The 18,725-nt window shown below is 40.8% G+C and overlaps 1 protein-coding gene and 1 pseudogene across 2 annotated transcripts in view; both read right to left on the bottom strand.

Annotated features, from left to right (window-relative positions):
• TESK2 (testis associated actin remodelling kinase 2) overlaps positions 1–18,725 on the bottom strand; it is a 125,695-nt gene that overhangs the window by 65,999 nt on the left and 40,971 nt on the right. For both annotated transcript variants that reach the window (XM_070404879.1, XM_070404880.1), the window contains exon 3: positions 8,886–9,007. In XM_070404879.1, coding sequence (XP_070260980.1) covers positions 8,886–9,007 — 122 coding nt within the window. The remainder of the gene's footprint in view (positions 1–8,885; positions 9,008–18,725) is intronic.
• LOC139004476 (U4 spliceosomal RNA) lies at positions 4,806–4,960 on the bottom strand (annotated as a pseudogene).

Genomic DNA, 18,725 nt, shown 5'->3' with positions numbered 1-18,725 from the left:
GGAGTGGAAGTGAGTAGGGCATAGCATTGGGTTACAGATCTTGAGCACAAGACTTCCTGGCATAAACAACCTTATTCACAAGAGGACCAAAGAATCAGTCTCTGCATTCAACAAAGTACTTTATTGTTCCGTTTTTTTAACTGATAACTTAGAGCAACTGATGATAAAACAACCAATCTGAACTGTATCCATGTATTAAAATATATATGTATATACCCACACAAACAAAATATGTAAACTTACTGCTTTTATGACTTACCAGGCCCACTCTTTTACTTCCAACTAGATATCTTAGGAGGGAGAAAGATGAAAGGAAAAGAGGAAGTAGTGAGGTTGGGGGTCAAGAAAAATAGAAAAAGAAAACTGTGAAAGTTCAGCTCACTCACTCCTACTGAGCACAAAATAGCTGTGTCAGCAGAGGACCAAGACATGCCCAGAAGATTAGATGCCGAGCATCTGTCAGATCATGCAGGTAGCCTCCTTTCCCAAGCAGAATTTTCCAAATCACTAATGCAGTTATTTTCAATATTTTCTGGTTTTTTTGTTTTGTTTTTTTAATTCTTTATTAAAGAATTACAAATGTGTCCTCAGTCCCCCCCCCACTAACCCCCCCCCCCCCATGCTCTCATCCCCCTGTTGTCCATGTCCATTAAGCAGGAAACCCTACCTTCAAAACTCTTATATAGAAGTTCAATACAAAACAGATAAAAAGTAGAGCTGCTCTAGCTGGAAACAGAGAAGGGCACTGAAAGCCTCAGCTTCTCAGCAATCTCCCTTCTGAGATTGTCCCTGAGGAGGCATGTCTGTGAAAATCCTAGAGTTCCATGAGATGGATTCTTCCCAATTTAAATCAAATAATCTCAATTTGAGGGAAAACTTTAGTTTATACTTCTGCCTCAGTTTCTGCGCATAGAAAAGAGAACTTATGCCCGGCCAATGTGGCTCAGTGGTTCAGCATCGACCGATGAACCAGAAGATCATGGTTCAATTCCTAGTTAGGCACATGCCTGAGTTGCGGGCTCAATCCCCAGTAGGGGGTGTACAAGAGGCAGCTGATCAATGATTCTCTCTCATCGTTGATGTTTCTATCTCTCTATCCCTCATCCTTCTCTGAAGTCAAGAAAAATTAAAAAATAAAATATATTTTTAAAGAGAACATAGTATTTACAGCTTGAAAACAGACTATGAGCCATACTAACAGTCACAAAAATTTTAAATTATAAAAAGTATAGTTTTAGTAAATTTCTAAGACAACTAGAAATTCATTTAGAAAATTAAAATTCTAAGAATTTTTTAAAAAATATATATTTTTATGTGCCCTGACCTGAAATCAACCAGGATCTCCTGGTTCATAAATCAATGCTCAACCACTGGGCCATGCCGACCAGGCAAATTCTCAGAATTTTGAGAATGGAACAGTCATGCTTAGATTGTGTAAAGGACTGAAACAGACACTTCTCAAAAGTGACATACTGAAGGCCAAGAGATATATGGAAACATGCTCAAAGTCATTAATCATCCAAGAGATGCAAATCAAAACAACAATGAGGTACCATCTCACACCTGTCAAGATGTCTATTATCAATAAACCAACAAACGTCAAGTGCTGGTGAGGATGTGGAGAAAAAGGAACCCTCATACACTGCTGGTGGGAATGAAGCCACTGTGGAGAACAGGATGGAGTTTCCTCAAAAAATTAAAAATGGAACTCTCATTTCACCCAGTAATCCCACTTCTAGGAATATATCCCAAGAAACCAGAAACACCAAACAGAAAGGACATATGCACCCCTATGTTCATAGCAGCACAATTTTCAATAGCTAAGATTTGGAAACAGCCTAAGTGCCATCAGCAGATGAGTGGATTAAAAAACTGTGGTATAGCCCTACTGGTTTGGCTCAGTGGATAGAGCGTCGGCCTGCGGACTGAAGGGTCCCGGGTTCGATTCCAGTCAAGGGCATGTACCTTGGTTGCAGGCACATCCCCAGTGGGAGGTGTGCAGGAGGCAGCTGATCGATATTTCTCTCTCATCTATGTTTCTAGCTCTCTATGCCTCTCTATAAAAAATCAATAAAATATATATTTTTTTAAAAAACTGTGGTATATCTACACAATGGAATACTACGCTGCTGTAAAAAAGAAAGAACTCTTACCATTTGCAACAGCATGGATGGGCCTAGAGAACATTATGCTAAGTGAAATAAGCCAATCAGAGAAAGATAAATATCACATGATCTCACTAATTTGTGAAATATAATGAACAACATAAATTGATGAACAAAAATAGATACAGAGACAGAGAAGCATCAAACAGATTGCCAAACTTCAGTGGGAAGGCGGGGGGTAAAAGATCAACCAAAGGACTTGTATGCATGCATATAAGCATAACCAATGGACACAGACACTAACGGAGTGAGGGCTTGTGCTGGGGGTTGGGGGTGGCTGGGAAAAAAGCGAGGAAATGGAGACATGTGTAATACTATATGTAATACTTTACACAATAAAGAATTTAAAAATAAATTTAAAAAACATCCTAGGGAAGTATAATAAACTAGAGGCCCGGTACACGACATTCATGCACTGGGAGGTGTGGGGGTCCCGGGTGCCCTCAAGGAAGCCCTCTCTAATCCGGAAGTTTCTGTCTGTCTTTGCAATCATATGAGCAAATTGTCTGAGACCCCAACTCAGTTTGGTTTGTTGCTCACAGAATAATAGAGGCTTTTTTTTTTTTCTTTGCTTCATTGGTGGAGATTTCCTGGAAGTTTTAGGATATCGTCCCTTTAATTTTTCCTAGACACTCTGATTTTACTTATGTCTCTTACCTTTGCTTTCCCTCCATATCCCCCCCGCCCATAGTAACTTGTTCCAGGCTCACTTTGCTCTAGCGTCTAGGAGATCCATCTGCCACCAGAACTACGATTCCCAGCATTCCTGGTGCTCCCTGCGCTCTGGGCTTCTGCTTCCGGTCCTGGGGCTGCCACCAAAAATACGATTCCCAGAATTCCTGGTGCTCCCCGCGATCTTGGTTTTCCTTTCCTGCTCTGTCTCTGTCCCATGGCCTCCCATTCTGCCAAGTCCTCCAAGACGCCAGCTCTCCCTCTCTGCTCTCCATCTGGCGGCTTGGGGAGCCAATTTCCCCAAGCCGCTCCACTCTCCACCGGCTCTCCTGCTCTGCTCTCCACTTGGCGCCTGTGTATGCAAATTAACCCGCTATCTTTGTTGGGTTAATTTGCATACTCACTCCTGATTGGCTGGTGGTGTATCGCGGAGGGATGGTCAATTTACATGTTTCTCTTTTATTATATAGGACTAGTAGCCCACTGCTTCCGCAGGAGCTGGCAGGAACCACAGTGCACCGCCCGGAGCTGCGCTGCTTCCACCAGAGGCAGGAGGGAGCCGCGCTGATTCTGTGGAAGGTGGGAGGGAGTCACGTCACTTCTGCTGGAGCATGGAGGGACTCGTGCAGATTCCGTGGGAGGTGGAAGGGACCCGCGCTGCTTCTGCGGGAGGCAGGCCCGCCATCTCCTCTCCGGGCCTGCGCTCAGCTGCAGAGGCTACAGGCCAGCCCCCTGTCCCTGTCCATGTCTGTTCCGGCCGGAGCCGCCTCCAAGTCTTCACAATCAGGATCACGGGCCACAGGCAAGGCGGCTCCTGGGTCCCAGGGGTGCCGCCTTGCCTGCGGCCCAGCTTTCCGATCGCAATCACTGGCTGGGGGGCGGGCAAAGGCGCTCCAGTTCTCCAGCTCTTGCCTGCCGCCTGGGTTTCCAATCACCGTTCTTCCGTCCTTCCCCTTTCACCTCCCATCATTGCGCCTACCTATGCAAATTAGCCGCCATCTTTGTTGGTGGTTAACCACCATCTTTCTTGGCAGTTAACTGCCATCTTTCTTGGCAGTTAATTTGCATGTCACCCTGATTAGCCAATGGGAAGCGTAGCGAAGGTACGGTCAATTACCCTGTTTGTCTTTTATTAGATAGGATGTTTCCACTGCTATAGTATTCCTCTGGTGCTTGCTTCGGCAGCACATATACTAAAATAGAATTCCTCTGGGTAACAAAAGCCAAGAGGTCTCTGCTTGCTTTAGGCCATTGGTAGGAGAATCTCCTTTCATTGTGTTCAAAATACTCTATAAAAGTGGAGACTCAAAAACATAAATTATTAATTGTAATAATTTTCATGTATAATATACTCACTGTACCACAGGTCTATAGGCTTTATATACATTACCTCATTTGTTGACTTATTGTGAAGATCAAGACAGAGTTAACACTAGTTTGTTTTTTTTTGTTTTTGTTTTTTTTTTATTATTTTCCTCTTAAAGTATTACAAAGGGTATTACATAAGTATCCTTTCCCCCCCCCCCCCGCCCTTGACAAAACACTAGTTTTTTAAAAAATATATTTTACTGATTTTTTTTACAGAGAGGAAGGGAGAGGGAAAGGGAGTTAGAAACATCGATGAGAGAGAAACATCGATCAGCTGCCTCCTGCATGCCCCCCGCCCCTGGGGATGTGCCCGCAACCAAGGTCCATGCCCTTGACTGGAATCGAACCCGGGACCCTTCAGTCCACAGGCCGGTGCACTATCCACTGAGCCACACCAGTTAGGGCAACTAGTCTTTATATTAGAGAACTTAGCTGAGAACAAGAATATAACTTCCTGTAAGTTAAAAGAGAGGGTGTGTCATTTTTGAGCAATGGAACCAAAAATGGATAGGCTAAGAAAGTAGATCAAGGAAACATTAGAATAGTAATAGTATCATTGGTCTCATCACACCACTATGGTTCTAGACTGGAACATATATACATTTAGCAAAACAAGAGCAAAGATGTAGATGGACTCTAACCCAGTATTGTCCAGTACAGTAGCCACTATTCATGTGGTAGTTTTTTTTTCCAATTAGCAATAATCGCATCTCAGATAAACCTCATTGGCTACCATACTGCCACTGCGCAAAGCTTCATGTGGTGCCGAAACCGGTTTGGCTCGGTGGATAGAGCGTTGGCCTGTGGACTGAAAGGTCCCAGGTTCGATTCCGGTCAAGGGCATGTACCTGGGTTGCGGGCACATCCCCAGGGGATGTGCAGGAGGCAGCTGATCGATGTTTCTCTCTCATCGATGTTTCTAACTCTCTATCTTTCTCCCTTCCTCTCTGTAAAAAATCAATAAAATATATTTAAAAAAAAAAAAAAAAAGCTTCATGTGGTAATTTAAATAAAATAAAAAATTTAGTGCCTGTTCACTCCAGCCACATTTCAATGCTCATTAGCTATATGTGGCTTTTTGGACAGCATGATAAAAAATATTTCCATCACTGCAGAAAGTTCTATTCAACAGCATCACTTAGCAGAAAACCCTTGAATGTATTCAAAACAGCAGTAGATACACAACAAATGTTTGGTGAGTGAATGAATGATAAAAGGCAGAGAGGCTTCATTAGGCCTTAAAGAACTAGCCACAGGAAAATAAGCTAATTATAATAACTAACACTTAGTAGGCACTTAACACATGCCAGGTACTATTCCATGTGCTTTACATGTGCTAATTTAATGAATGCTTGATAACAACTCTATGAGATATTTACTGTCATTACCCTCATTTTATAGACAGGAAAACTAAGAATCCAAGAGGTTGAGTAATTTTTCCCAAATCAAGGATTTGAATCCGGGCAGCTTGATCTAGAACAGGGGTGGGCAACCCCTGGCACGCGTGCCAAACATGGCACGCCTGTAACTTTTGCTGGCACACGAAACCCTCTCTTATAATCTTCCGTTTACATTTTTTTTCTTAATATCAACTTTTTTATTTTTCAGATAAATTCAGTGTAGGTGCATCTTAGATAAATAAATAATTTTACATAACAAGTTATCTTAAAGACCATAGACATGGATTGACGAGAGAAGGAAAGAGCAATTTCTATGCCTCTGCCTTAACTCTCCCTGCCTTCCTAGATCCGACCAGTGTTTTGGTTTCATTCACATACGCTTGTGAATCTTTGTTCTCAGTGATAAATTTGTTAAGTTTCGTAATAGGAGTAGCCTGACGGATGAAAGTAGTAGCTCGTGCATATCTCTGAAGGTCACGAAATATAAACCTGATGTAAAATCTCTGTCATCAGTGATGCAGCAGCAAAAGTCCCACTGATAATATCAAACGGAGTCATAAAGTTTTCTGTCAGACTATCAGTGTACATGTATACATTAAAAAATAAATGTATTTTTCATCATCATATACTGTGTTTTTGTCGCTTGAATCAATTTTATTATTTCTTCAAGTTTCTTCACATATGTACACCTTAAGAGATATCAAGTAGGCATAACATGTTCTCAAAAAATTAGAGTTGGCACGCAGAAGAATTTTGAGTCAGAGATTTTGCTGGTGTTGGCCACACACTCACAAAAAGGTTGCCCACCCCTGATCTAGAATCTAAAGCCTTCATTTCTTTTATAACTTTTTTTAATTCGCCACCCGAGGATATATATATATTTTTTTTTGAGGGGGACGGGAAGGGAGAGGGAGAGGAAGAGGGATGGAACTCACAACCTGGGCATATGCCCTAAAAAGGAATTGAACCCAAGACCCTTTGGGTGCACGGGATCATGCTCCAACCGAGCCACACCAGCTAGGGCTAGAGGCTTTATTTCTAATCATTATACTATACTACTTCCATTGTATAACAAACATATTTATATATATACTAAGAGGCCCGGTGCACAAGATTCGTGCACTGGGAGGGGGGTCCCCCCTCAGCTCAGCCTGTGCCATCTCGCAGTCAGGGAGCCCTCAGGGGATTCCAACTGACAGCTTAGGCCCGCTCCCTACATAGTCGGACATCCTTAGTGCTGCCACCTCTGCCGCCAATACTGCTGTGCTCGCCAGCTGTGAGCCTGGCTTCTGGCTGAGCGGAGCTCCCCCTGTGGGAGCACACTGACCACCAAGGGCAGCTCCTGAGTTAAGTGTCTGCCCCCTGTTGGTCAGTGCGTGTCATAGCAACTGGTCATTCTGCCATTGGGTCGATTTTTATTATATAGGAAAGAAATTCCTTTTATCATATAGGAAAGAAATGAAGGGAGGGAGGGGTGTGTAGGAGAGAGAGAGAGAGAGAGAGAGAGAGAGAGAGAGAAACATTGATGTGAGAAAGACACATCAATTGGTTGCCTCCCACCAGCCACACCAACCAGGCCAAGGATTGAACCTGCAACCCAGGTATGTGCCCCCAGGAATCAAACCCTCAATCCTTCAGTGGGCAGGCCAAAGTGCTAACCATTGAGTGCACTGGCCAGGGCATAATAATTATATTTTTTTAAGTTTTGCTGTGACGCAATAAAATTTATTTAAAGTTAGTCTTCTCATACATTCCCAAATCAAGTTCACAGTGAAAACAATAAGAAGTGGTGAAATAAAAAAATATTGGTAGGAAATATAAAAAATGTTAATACTAGTTTGATCCTTAGATGTTGAGATTAAGGGTAACTTTTTTCTTGTTTTTGCTAACTTTATTTTTTAAATATTCCATAGTGATGATGTATCACTTCTATAACAGGAGCAAAAACCATAAAAATATTATTTTTAAGCAAGATGAAAATATGGTCAGTTTAAAAATTCCTAAGCAGAATATCAAATCTCACTCTCAAATATTGAAGAGGCCCCCTAATTGATCTCTTGGCCACTAGTCTCCTCAACACTAAACAACCATTTTGAGATTGCCATCAGTCACCCTCTGTCATGCCAGTCCTTGTTCCGACTCCAATACACAGAGCATAAAATATAATCTTGGCTTTATGTAAAATACTTCTGAATAATTTGGCCTAATTCTACCTTTCCACCTTTATCTACCAATACTATCCTACCAAATCCTCAATACTTCTAAGAGAAGCATGGTAAGAGTCCAGTCCTCAGAGTCATAGCCCTTAGCCAACACATAATCTCTTGGTACGCAGATTATTTTGAGCTAAAGGCAATTTAGACCCTGTAGGCTGAGGAGAAACTTCTGCTGCTGCCCTCCGCCCCCACTCCTTTAATTAACTAAAAGAATTTGAATTAGGGGCCTTGCTCATAATAAGAGATTATCAGAGATAACTTTTTTTGACCCATCTATATGGCAGGGCAAACTATTAATTACTGAATATCTGTTCTTCTTATGCCCCTGCAATGAATTTCTGAAGCCCCAAGGTGCCTTATCTCATCCTTAATTCAAAATGTCATATAAGTATGTCATTTTCCTTGTCTGTCTTTAAAGCTCTCATATATGTGAGGACCTTTGATTCTCTCAGGTATGTGGAGTTCCCATGAGTATGTATGTAATTAAATTTAATTATTTTCTCTTATTAATCTGTTTCATGTAGATTTAATTATTAAACCAGCCAAAAGAATCTGGGAAGGTAAAGAAAAGTTTCTCTTTTTTATTTTATTTTATTTTTTTAATATATTTTATTGATTTATTTTTTACAGAGAGGAAGGGAGAGAGATAGAGAGTTGGAAACATCGATGAGAGAGAAACATTGATCAGCTGCCTCCTGCACATCTCCTACTGGGGATGTGCCCGCAACCCAGGTACATGCCCTTGACCGGAATCGAACCCGGGACCTTTCAGTCCGCAGGCCGACGCTCTATCCACTGAGCCAAACCGGTTTCGGCGAAGTTTCTCTTTTTAAAAAATATATATATATATTTTTATTGATTTCAGAGAGGGAGGGAGAGTTAACTACCAGAAAAATTAAGTCTCAAAAGGTAGAAAAAGACCTATACAACAGCTAAACCCCAGCAAGACAGATACAGCAAGAAATCTTGAATCCTTCTTTTTAGCTGTTAATGCTATTTAACAAGCTTCTAATAATGTTTTAACTTTTTCACTGACCCCTAGGAAGGAAAAAAAAAGCCATTACCTAAGGATGTTGGGGTGGGAGAGTCTATTCATAAGCTGGATTTCCTTCAGCATGTTTGCCCGGTTACTACTCAATGTGTTCATCTTAAGAGCCATCACCTGACCAGAAGCTCGGTGGCGCACCTGGAAAATAAAATAGGACAAGAAAGAGGCTCAAGGACAACAGGAATATATGAGGTCAAAATGAAGAACATGCCAATGTGTTTTAGTGCCAGTTTAGATAAAATAGACTCGGTAGGGGATGTTTTCCTGTAAACTCTGTGATTACATTAGGGTCTCATGTCTATTGATGAAGATGAATTTATTCCATCCAAGACCAAAATTGTTTCACAGAAATTCATTGAAATGACAATAGCCCAGAAGTTTAGCATATCTATTAATATAGGACAGACATCACAGCTTATGGTAGAATTCAAAGGAACAATGTGGCCAGACAGAAGAAGGGGGAGGAGGAAGGAAAACACTCAGAACCACAAGAACCCTAATCAGAAAAACTTAGAACACTGGCTATCTCTCCTCTCTTCTAGATCACTTAGTAAGATTTGGAATTCAACTCTCTTCCTAGTGCTTCAATGATTCTGTTGTCATGTACCTCGTGATTGATAAAAGAGAACTAGCTTTCCTTTTCAGATCCTGCATGGATAAGTTAAATGAGACATTTATATACAAAGAACACACTGACAGTATTTTTCCAACTCTATTTACAGAAGACATCTGTGTTTTGATAAGAGCTCTCCATTCTGAAAGTCACTCTTCTTTTTTTCCCCTCCATCATCTAAAAACTAACACTGAGTTGTTAACAAAATGTCTGCTTTTAAGAAAGTCTGATATTAAAACAATGTGTGAAATTCAGGGATAAACAACTTGTGTTTCAAACTAATCAGGAAGAACCCTACTTCCTTAAACAAGTGGACAAGATGATGAACATGTTCATAACTCATTGTATTTTGTCTTTCATCTGCATCAAATATTATTCTCCTTTCTTCTAGCTCCTCAAATTTTATTTATCTTTCAAGCTATACTCAAATATCCCATCCTTGCTGAAGTCTTCCTTTACTCTCTCTGGAAATTATTTATACTACCTCAGGACACCATTCATAACACCAGTATTCCATTCATCACACAGTTCTGTCTATAAATTTACATATCTCCTCACTAGGCTATAAAGCTTCTTGAGACTGGGAAGTATATTATATTCATTCTTGTCTTACAGTACCTAGAAGGCCTTGTCACACATAAGGGCACAGTGAAAACAATAGCAACAACAGTTAAATTATACTTTTAATATAATTTCTAATGGCCAATAAACCATTTATTTATTTATTTGGGGTGGGTGGTGGGGCAGAGAGTGCTTTTCTTTCTTTTTCTTTTTTGGTGGCACAGGTTGGGGGGAGAATGGAAATAGAAAAGTAGTACATGTTTTGGTCAAATTTTTCTCAATTTTACCATCTAGAAAATGACAAGCAATAAGCTATATGGCTAGTCAGATAAGAAAGAGAATAAAGAATCAGTTGGTTGGAGCATCGTCCATCTTATACATCAAAAAGGTTGCAGGTTCAATCCCAGGTCAGGGCATGTATGGGAGGCAACTGATTGATGTTTCTCTTTCTTTCTCTCTCTGTCTCTCTCTCCTCCCCTTCCTCTCTCTCTAAATTTAATAAAAACATATCCTTGGATATAGCACAGAGGTATTTATATATATGTTGATGAAATGAGCACTCAGGGAAAAACTTCATGGGGCTTCAGTGAAATCTCAAAGGATTCATAGATTTGGATAAATTCTTTTTTTAAAAAACTAGAATAAAGTGTCTGGCTGGTGTGCTCAGTAGTTGAGCATCGACCTATGAACCAGGAAGTCATGGTTCGATTCCCAGCCAGGGCACATGCCTGGGTTTCAGGCTCCATCCCCGGTAGGGCGAGCCCGATCATCATTGATGTTTCTATCTCCCTCTCTAAAATAAATAAATAAATAATAAATAAATAAATCTATATAAAAGGCTAAGTGACCAACTGTCCGTCTAACCAACCATCTGACCAACCAACCAGCCAGTATATATGATGCACACTGGCAATTTAAAAATAAACATTGAATCCACGCTAGTTTGGCTCAGTGGATAGAGCATCCACCTGCGGACTGAAGGGTCCCAGGTTCGATCCCCAGTAGGGGGCATGCAGGAGTCAGCCTACCAATGATTCTCATTATTGGTGTTACTATCTCTCTCCCTCTCCCTTCCTCTCTGAAATCAATAAAAAAAAATTTTTTAAGTATAAAAATAAACGTTGACTTGCGCATGCGTGATACATATAAAGCTCTCGCTGACACCAATCACACATGTGTGTTTCGATCTGTCATTGTCGGTCATGAATTTGGTTGTTTTTGTTGACATTCTGAAGCTGAAAGAAAGCAGCATCGTCAGCAGAATATGTCTGAAGACCAACTATTGGCACAATGTACCATTTGAGTGATGATTCCATCAATTCAACAGATGATGCCAAAAAGGAAAATTTTCCCATCAATTTCTTAATAGTATTAATCCTTCGGGAATGCCATGTCATAAATTAAAATTGAAAGTAGGTGCAATCATCATGCTACTGAGAAATCTTAATAGTAAATGGGGTCTTTGTAATGGTACTAGGTTTATTATCAAAAGATTGTGACCTTGCCCTGACTGGTTTGGCTCGGTGGGTAGAGCGTCGGCCTGTGGACTGAAGGGTCCCGGGTTCGATTCCGGCCAAGGGCATGTACCTTGGTTGCAGGCACATCTTCAGTCGGGGGTGTGCAGGAGGCAGCTAATCGATGTTTCTCTTTCATCGATGTTTCTAACTCTATCCCTCTCTCTTCCTCCCTGTAAAAAATCAATAAAATATATTTTTTAAAAAAAAGATTGTGACCTAACATAATCGAAGCTGAAGTATTAACAGGATCTGTGGAAGGAGAGGTTGTTCTGATTCCAAGAATTGATTTGTCCCCATATGACACTGGCCTCCCATTTAAATTAATTCGAAGACAGTTTCCTGTGATGCCAGCATTTGTGATGACTATTAATAAATCACAAGGACAAACTCTAGAGACAGACTAGGAATATTCCTACCTGAACCCATTTTCGGACATGGTCAGTTATATGTTGCTTTCTCTCGAGTTTGAAGAGTGTGTGACGTTAAAGTTAAAGTTGTAAATACTTCATCACAAGGGAAATTAGTCAAGCACTCTGAAAGTGTTTTTACTCTTAATGTGGTATACAGGGAGATATTAGAATAAGTCTAATCAATATATCAGTCATTGTTTTTATCAATGTTGTTTTTATATCATGTTTTTGTTGTTTTTATATTATGTTGTTTATTTATTCATCAATTTATATATTATTTTCATACACATTTTACTAATTTTCTTTTATCTCTGACACTTCCATTATAGAGAAAGGGTGAATAGTGATATTAAAATATTTTTTCTAATTAATTTCTTTACAATGTGTATGAATCTGTGCACCAGGCCACTAGTGTGTGTGTGTGTGTGTGTGTGTGTGTGTATTTTTAAGAGCAGAATAGCCCTAGCTGTTTTGGCTCAGTGGACAGAGCTTCAGCCTGCCAACCAAAGGGTCCCAGGTTCAATTCTGGTCAAGGGCACATGCCTCAGCTGCAGGCTCCTCCCTAGCCCGGAACCTGATTGGGGCTCATGCAGGAGGCAACCAATCGATGTGCTTCTCTGACATCAATATTTCTCTGTCTTTCCCTCTCTCTTCCACTCTCTCTAAAAATCAATGGGGAAATATCCTTGAGTGAAGATTTTTAAAAAATGTTTTTAAAAAAGCATGCCCCACACTGGTAATCCAGCCTGCAACCCAGGCATGTGCCCTGGAATCGAACCCTTACCTCCTGGTTCATAAGTCGACACTCAACCACTAAGCCACGCCGGCCGGACTCTTTAAATATCTTTTACAATAAAGGTAAAACCTCTAAAAATTAAAGATAGAATTCCCATATGATCCAGCAATTTTACTTCTGGTATATACACAAAAGAATTAAAAGCAGGGTCCCAAAAATATTTATACACCTATGTTCATAGCAGCATTATTCACAACAGTCAAAAGGTAGAAGCAACCTAAATTTCCATCAACAGATGAATGGATAAACAAAATGTGGTATATACATACAATGGAATATTATTCAGCCTTGAAATAGGAAAGGAATTCTACAATATAGTTGAAATACTGCATGATTCCACTTACATGAGGTACCTAGGATAGTCAAATTCATATAGTCAGAATGTAGAATGGTTGTTGCTAAGGGCTGTGGGGAAGGAAGGAATTTGCAGTTGTTTAATGGGTAAAGAGTTTCAACCTTACAAGAAGAGTTCTGGAGACTGGTGGCACAACAATGTGAACTGAATTGTAAACTTAAAAATAGTTAAGATGGGCCCGGCTAGCGTGGCTCAGTGTTTGAGTGTCGACCTGTAAACCAGGAGGTCACGGTTTGATTCCCAGTCAGGGCACATGCCCGGGTTGTGGGCTCGATCCTCAGTGAGGGGTGTGCAGGAGGCAGCTGATCAATGATTCTCTCTCCTCATTGATGTTTCTATCTCTCTCTCCCTCTACCTTTCTCTCTGAAATCAATAAAAATATATTTTAAAAAATAGTTAAGATGGTAAATTTTATGTTGTGTGAATTTTACTATAATTATGAAGGGTTGGAGTGGAGAGAAGGGAAAGAGAGGGGAGGGGAGGGGAGTTCCACCAACCAGGAGTTCGACCACTCACTATGACATGCACTGACCACCAGGAGGCGGCACGGAATGAAGGAAGGCCCCAGCCAGCTGCCGGCAGCTGGCAGCTGGGGGAAGGAAGGCCCCAATCGGCCCTGATCGCCAGCCAGGCCTAGGAACCCTACCCATGCACAAATTTTATGCACTGGGCCTCTAGTTAATAATAAAGTTAACCATTAAATGAATGGTTTAGGACTTGCAGTCAAGAAATCACAGTGAGTATACATAAGTATACAGTAAGCTGGTATAGCAATATTAATAGGTGTTTTTGAAGTTTTCAGGTGAAATGTTTTTTTAACATATATTTTTTATTGATTTCAGAGAGGAAGGCAGAGGGAGAAATAGAAACATTAATGATGAGAGAGAATCATCGATTGGCTGCCTCTTGCATGCCCTCTACTGGGGATTGAGCCCACAACCCAGGCATGTGCCCTTGACTGGAATCAAATGAGGGACCCTTCAGTCTGCAGGTCGATGCTCTATCACTGAGCCAAACCAGCTAGGGCTCAGGTGAAATGTTTTGAGTATAACAATGATTGGGGGCAAGGAGAGAGAATCATTAGTCAGCTGCCTCCCAAACACCCCACACTAGGGATCGAGCCGGCAACCTGGGCATGTACCCTGCCTGGGAATTGAACCTCTTGGTTCATAGGTTGACACTCAACCACTGAACCACATCAGCCAGGCCATTTCTAGTTTTTATATTCATAGTGATTTAGCTTTTGTTTCAAAATAACAAATATAAGTAAAAAATTTATTTTTGCTCTACCCACAAAGTTATCAGTGTGTCTCTTCTGCCTATTAAACAATAAAATATTCTATTAAAACAATAAAATATTGAAACAATAAAATATTCAAGACTAAATGAACATTTTACAAAGAGACACTGATAAAGTTGGCAAAGATATATCATGCCTCCTTGTTTCCTCTCCTTCATCAATCTGTAATTTGTCTTGGCATGCAATCCCTATTTCAACTGAGTTTACTTCCCTTCTTCCCTTATCTATACTAATAAAAGGGTAATATGCTAATTAGAATGGGAGACCTTCCGGACATCTTCTGTACAAAGCTGGGAGCGTGGCCAGCCTGCAAATGGCCCTCAGCCCCTCCCAACCCAGGTTGGCCATGCCCCCCAGCAGGGACCCTCACCCCAAAGCAGGTCGGCAAGGGGAGGCAGGTGGGAGCAAGCAGGCCAGCAGGGGCAGGCAGTTAGGGGTGATCAGGCCAGAAGGGGGGGCAATTGGGGTTGATCAGGCTGGCAGGCAGAGTGGTTACGGGTGATCAGGCAGGCAGGCAGGTGAGCGGTTAGGAGCGAGCGGTCCTGGATTGCGAAAGGGAGCAGGCCGGGCTGAGAGATACCCGCCCCATGCACGAATTTCATGCACCAAGCCACTAGTAACATATAAGTAAGTCTGGTCGATTATTACACTTTTATTCTAATATCCACTGCTATCTCTAATATTTAATTTTTCTTCTTGCATGGAGTGGCTTCTGATTGTCTCTTCTTAAATCTAAAACTAGTATCTGACTACTTCATTATTTCTTCTAGAATGGTCAGGCCCCAAAATTTGCATACTGAAATCTTTATTTTTACTAATTTAATTTTCTTTTACTTTTATCATAAAGTTAGGGTATCATGGTGATGTTTTATACTTACCAGCAATAATAACCTTAATTACCTATTAATTTCATTCTAGAGTAGTTAAGAGTTATGTTTAAAAAAAACTGTCATTGCTTTTCATGAAGATGGCATCAAAAGCAACAGAAGTCCTTGCCCCTCCCAAAGCAGAAGCCAAAGCAAAGGCTTTCAAGGTCAAGAAAGCAGGGCTGAAAGGAGTCCACAGCCACAACAAAAAAGATATGCATATCACCCACCTTCCCACAGCCCGACACAGCAGCTCTGAAAGCAGCCCAAATATCCTTGGAAGAGCGTCCCCAGGTGAAGCAAGCTTGAACGCTATGATTCCTAACTACTGAGTCAGCCATGAAGAAGATAGAAAACAACAACACATTTGTTCTGTTCATTTGTGGATGTCAAGGCCAACAAGCACAAGATCAAACAAGCTGTGACGAAGCACTAAGAAAATGACGTTGCCAAGGTCAAAACCTGATCAGGCCTGAGGGAGAAAGAAGGCACATATTCAACTGACTTGTGACTATGACGCTTTCGATGTTGTCAACAAAACTGGGGTCACCTAAACTGAGTCCAGCTGGCTAATTCTAACTATAAAGATGTTTTCACCATAAAAAAAAATTGTTATAATAGCAATAATATAGGTAACATTTATAGCACTAGCTACATACTAGGTTCTGCTGTGTAATTGCTTTATATATATTAACTCATTGAATCCTCAAAATAATTCTATGAGGTAGGTATTATTAACATCCCCTATTTTATAGCTTGAATCCCCTGCTCAGGGAGACAGATAGCAGAAATCCAATTAATGCCATTTGCCAACCACACTCAAGGAGGGAATAAATCTCATTTTGGCACATCAGCATAAAGCTGATGAATATTCTATTCAGGTCCTCCCCTAAGACCTCCCATAACTCCCCCCACCCCCCCAGCCTTAAAAAACCCTCAAAATGAAAGCTCCATCTAAGGGACCCCTCACAAGACTTGCAACCTGGGAGCAATGGGCAGCAGCAGCTCATCCTGGGCTAACCCCCTAACCCTATCCCTAAGGCCTCCTTTTTTCTGTTTTGTCTTGTGGTTTGTTTTTTTTAAGAATAGTTTATTGATTTTAGAGAAAGAGGAAGGGAGGGAGAGAGAGACAGAGAGAGAGAGACCATTGATGTGAGAGTGAAAGACAGATCGGTTGCCTCCTGCACACCTCAAACCAGTGACCCTTTGGTGCATGGGATGATGCCCAACCAACTGAGCCACACATGCCAGGGCTTCTCTGACTTCTTAGCTAATCTCCCTCCTGTTGCTTTTTCTATCCTAGGCCCTTCCTTGTTTCACTGTCCCCAGATTTAATAGCTGTCCTCTAAAACTCACTTGGACCCATAATGTGAAATCTTTCCTGCATGAATTCAAGAATCCACACACTACCGGCCGGTGCTAGGCTCAGGGCCAGGTCTCCTGTCCAGTAACAGTAATATAGAACATAAAAACTGACACACAAAAAACAAGGAAAATGGCAAATCCACAATCTTCATGGCATAATTTAACCTACTTCTTAGACAGTAAAAGCTCAAATAGATAAGAAATGAGTATGGATATAACATACATATTAATAAATTTGACATACTTGATCTAATCCTGTCCCAACAAGACAGGTGTGGGGGGTTTTTCAAGTATACATAAAACATTTACTAAAATGCACATAAACGAATTCTCCAAAAATTTCAATTCTCAAAAACCACATTCCTAAACCACGATAAAATAAAATTAGAAATGAACAATAAAAAGATAGTTAAAAACAATAATAATGGACAATACTAATTATTTACCCAACATCTTAGATGACAATGTTCTCAGTTGACACATTCAATCTGGCAATCTTCCTTGCAGCTGGGTTGGGCCAGGTGGCAGAGCCCTAGTAAGGAGATTAAGTATTGCTAGGTGGCATCTGAGAATGCTACTGTTTTCTTAGTGAAACTGTCCTTTATCCTTCTCCCTTGTTATAGACTGGAGCAAAGATGTGTGGTGCTTGCATCAAAAACAGCTATCATGTAACCAAAAAAAACAAAAGTTACACACTACATATAAAAAGCTAGAAGATTGATTGTTGATGACATCCTCAAGCAGATGCATAGCAGAGAAATTTATCAAAATTTCTTGAGAAAAATTAATCTCTTATTTGAATAAGCCACTGTCTTCAGGTTTCTGTAACATACTGCCCAAGACAATCCTACCTGATTTGCAAAAGATTAAAACATAAATGAGCTAGAATTCAACCAAAAGTGCTAAAAAACAAGAAAGTGTAATAAAGATAAAAACAAAAATTAATGAAATGGAAAACAAGGAAACAACAGAGAGGTTCAACAAACCAAAGGCTGATTTGGAGGAGGAAAATAAAACCTAATAAAATGAAGAAACAAAGCTCCAGTGACTCTGGATCAAGAAAAAAATGTTTACTTTTCTGGTCTCTGCCTACCATTCTAGTCTTCACAGGCTTGCCTTTCCTTTACCTGTACCCCCTAGACTTGAAACAAACCTAATTGCTCACCATTCCTAGAATATTCCATGCTCACATTCCTCTGTGCCTCCACACATGCTTCTCCTCCTGCTTGAAATGCCTTCCCTGCTTGTTCACCAGACAAGCTTTCCTCTCCTTCAAGAAAACTCAAGAGTGACCTTCTTCTATGACCCCTTCAAATAAGGTTTGTAGACAAAGAAGGGGTCACATACTAAACCTGAGAAGCTCAGGGGAGGCCTGCATAGCAGTCTTACAAACTTAGAGACTAGACTATAAGTAAGCACATAGGATGGTCTGAAACTAAAACTTTTAAACTAAAAGCGAGTCATGGTGGGTAGTCATGTCCTAAACTGGTATCTCCCTTGACAAAAGGTCAGTGTTTACCTTAACTGAGCTGGTCTATTGTCTTTTTGCATCTAAAATAGCATACCTTTAGAATGTCAAGGTAACTTCCCTTTTTCCACACCCTTCCAGGCACAACCCCAAGACATAGACCAGAAATCCTTTTTGTACAAAATATATTTTTATTGATTTCAGAAAGGAAGGGAGAGGGAGAGAAAGAGAAACATCAATGATGAGAGAGAATCATTGATTGGCCGCCTGCACACCCCCTACTGGGGATCGAGCCTGCCCTTGACCAGAATCAAACCCTGGACCCTTCAGTCCACAGGCCAACGCTCTATCCACTGAGCCAAACCAGCTAGGGCAGACCACAAATCCTCTTATTGTTATTATCATGTTATTGATTGTTAACGGTCCCATACCCCCAGGTGTAAAGGAAGTGTGTGTCTATTCCTTTTTTTACTTTGTATCCAATCTCAGAAATTTCCTTGCTTGCTTTCTCCTCCCTCCCTAATCTATCACCAATGAATTTCATGTAACCCCTTTATGATTGCAATGTATATAATAAGGTGCAAACCTGCCATTCTCTGGAGCAT

Source organism: Myotis yumanensis, unplaced genomic scaffold (assembly GCF_028538775.1).
Source record: "Myotis yumanensis isolate MYYU_CA2020_CCGP unplaced genomic scaffold, mMyoYum1.0.hap1 SCAF_2, whole genome shotgun sequence".
NCBI classification, from domain to species: domain Eukaryota; kingdom Metazoa; phylum Chordata; class Mammalia; order Chiroptera; family Vespertilionidae; genus Myotis; species Myotis yumanensis.
The sequence above is the reverse complement of the archived record's forward strand: the minus strand, read 5'-3'. Positions and strand labels throughout refer to the sequence as shown.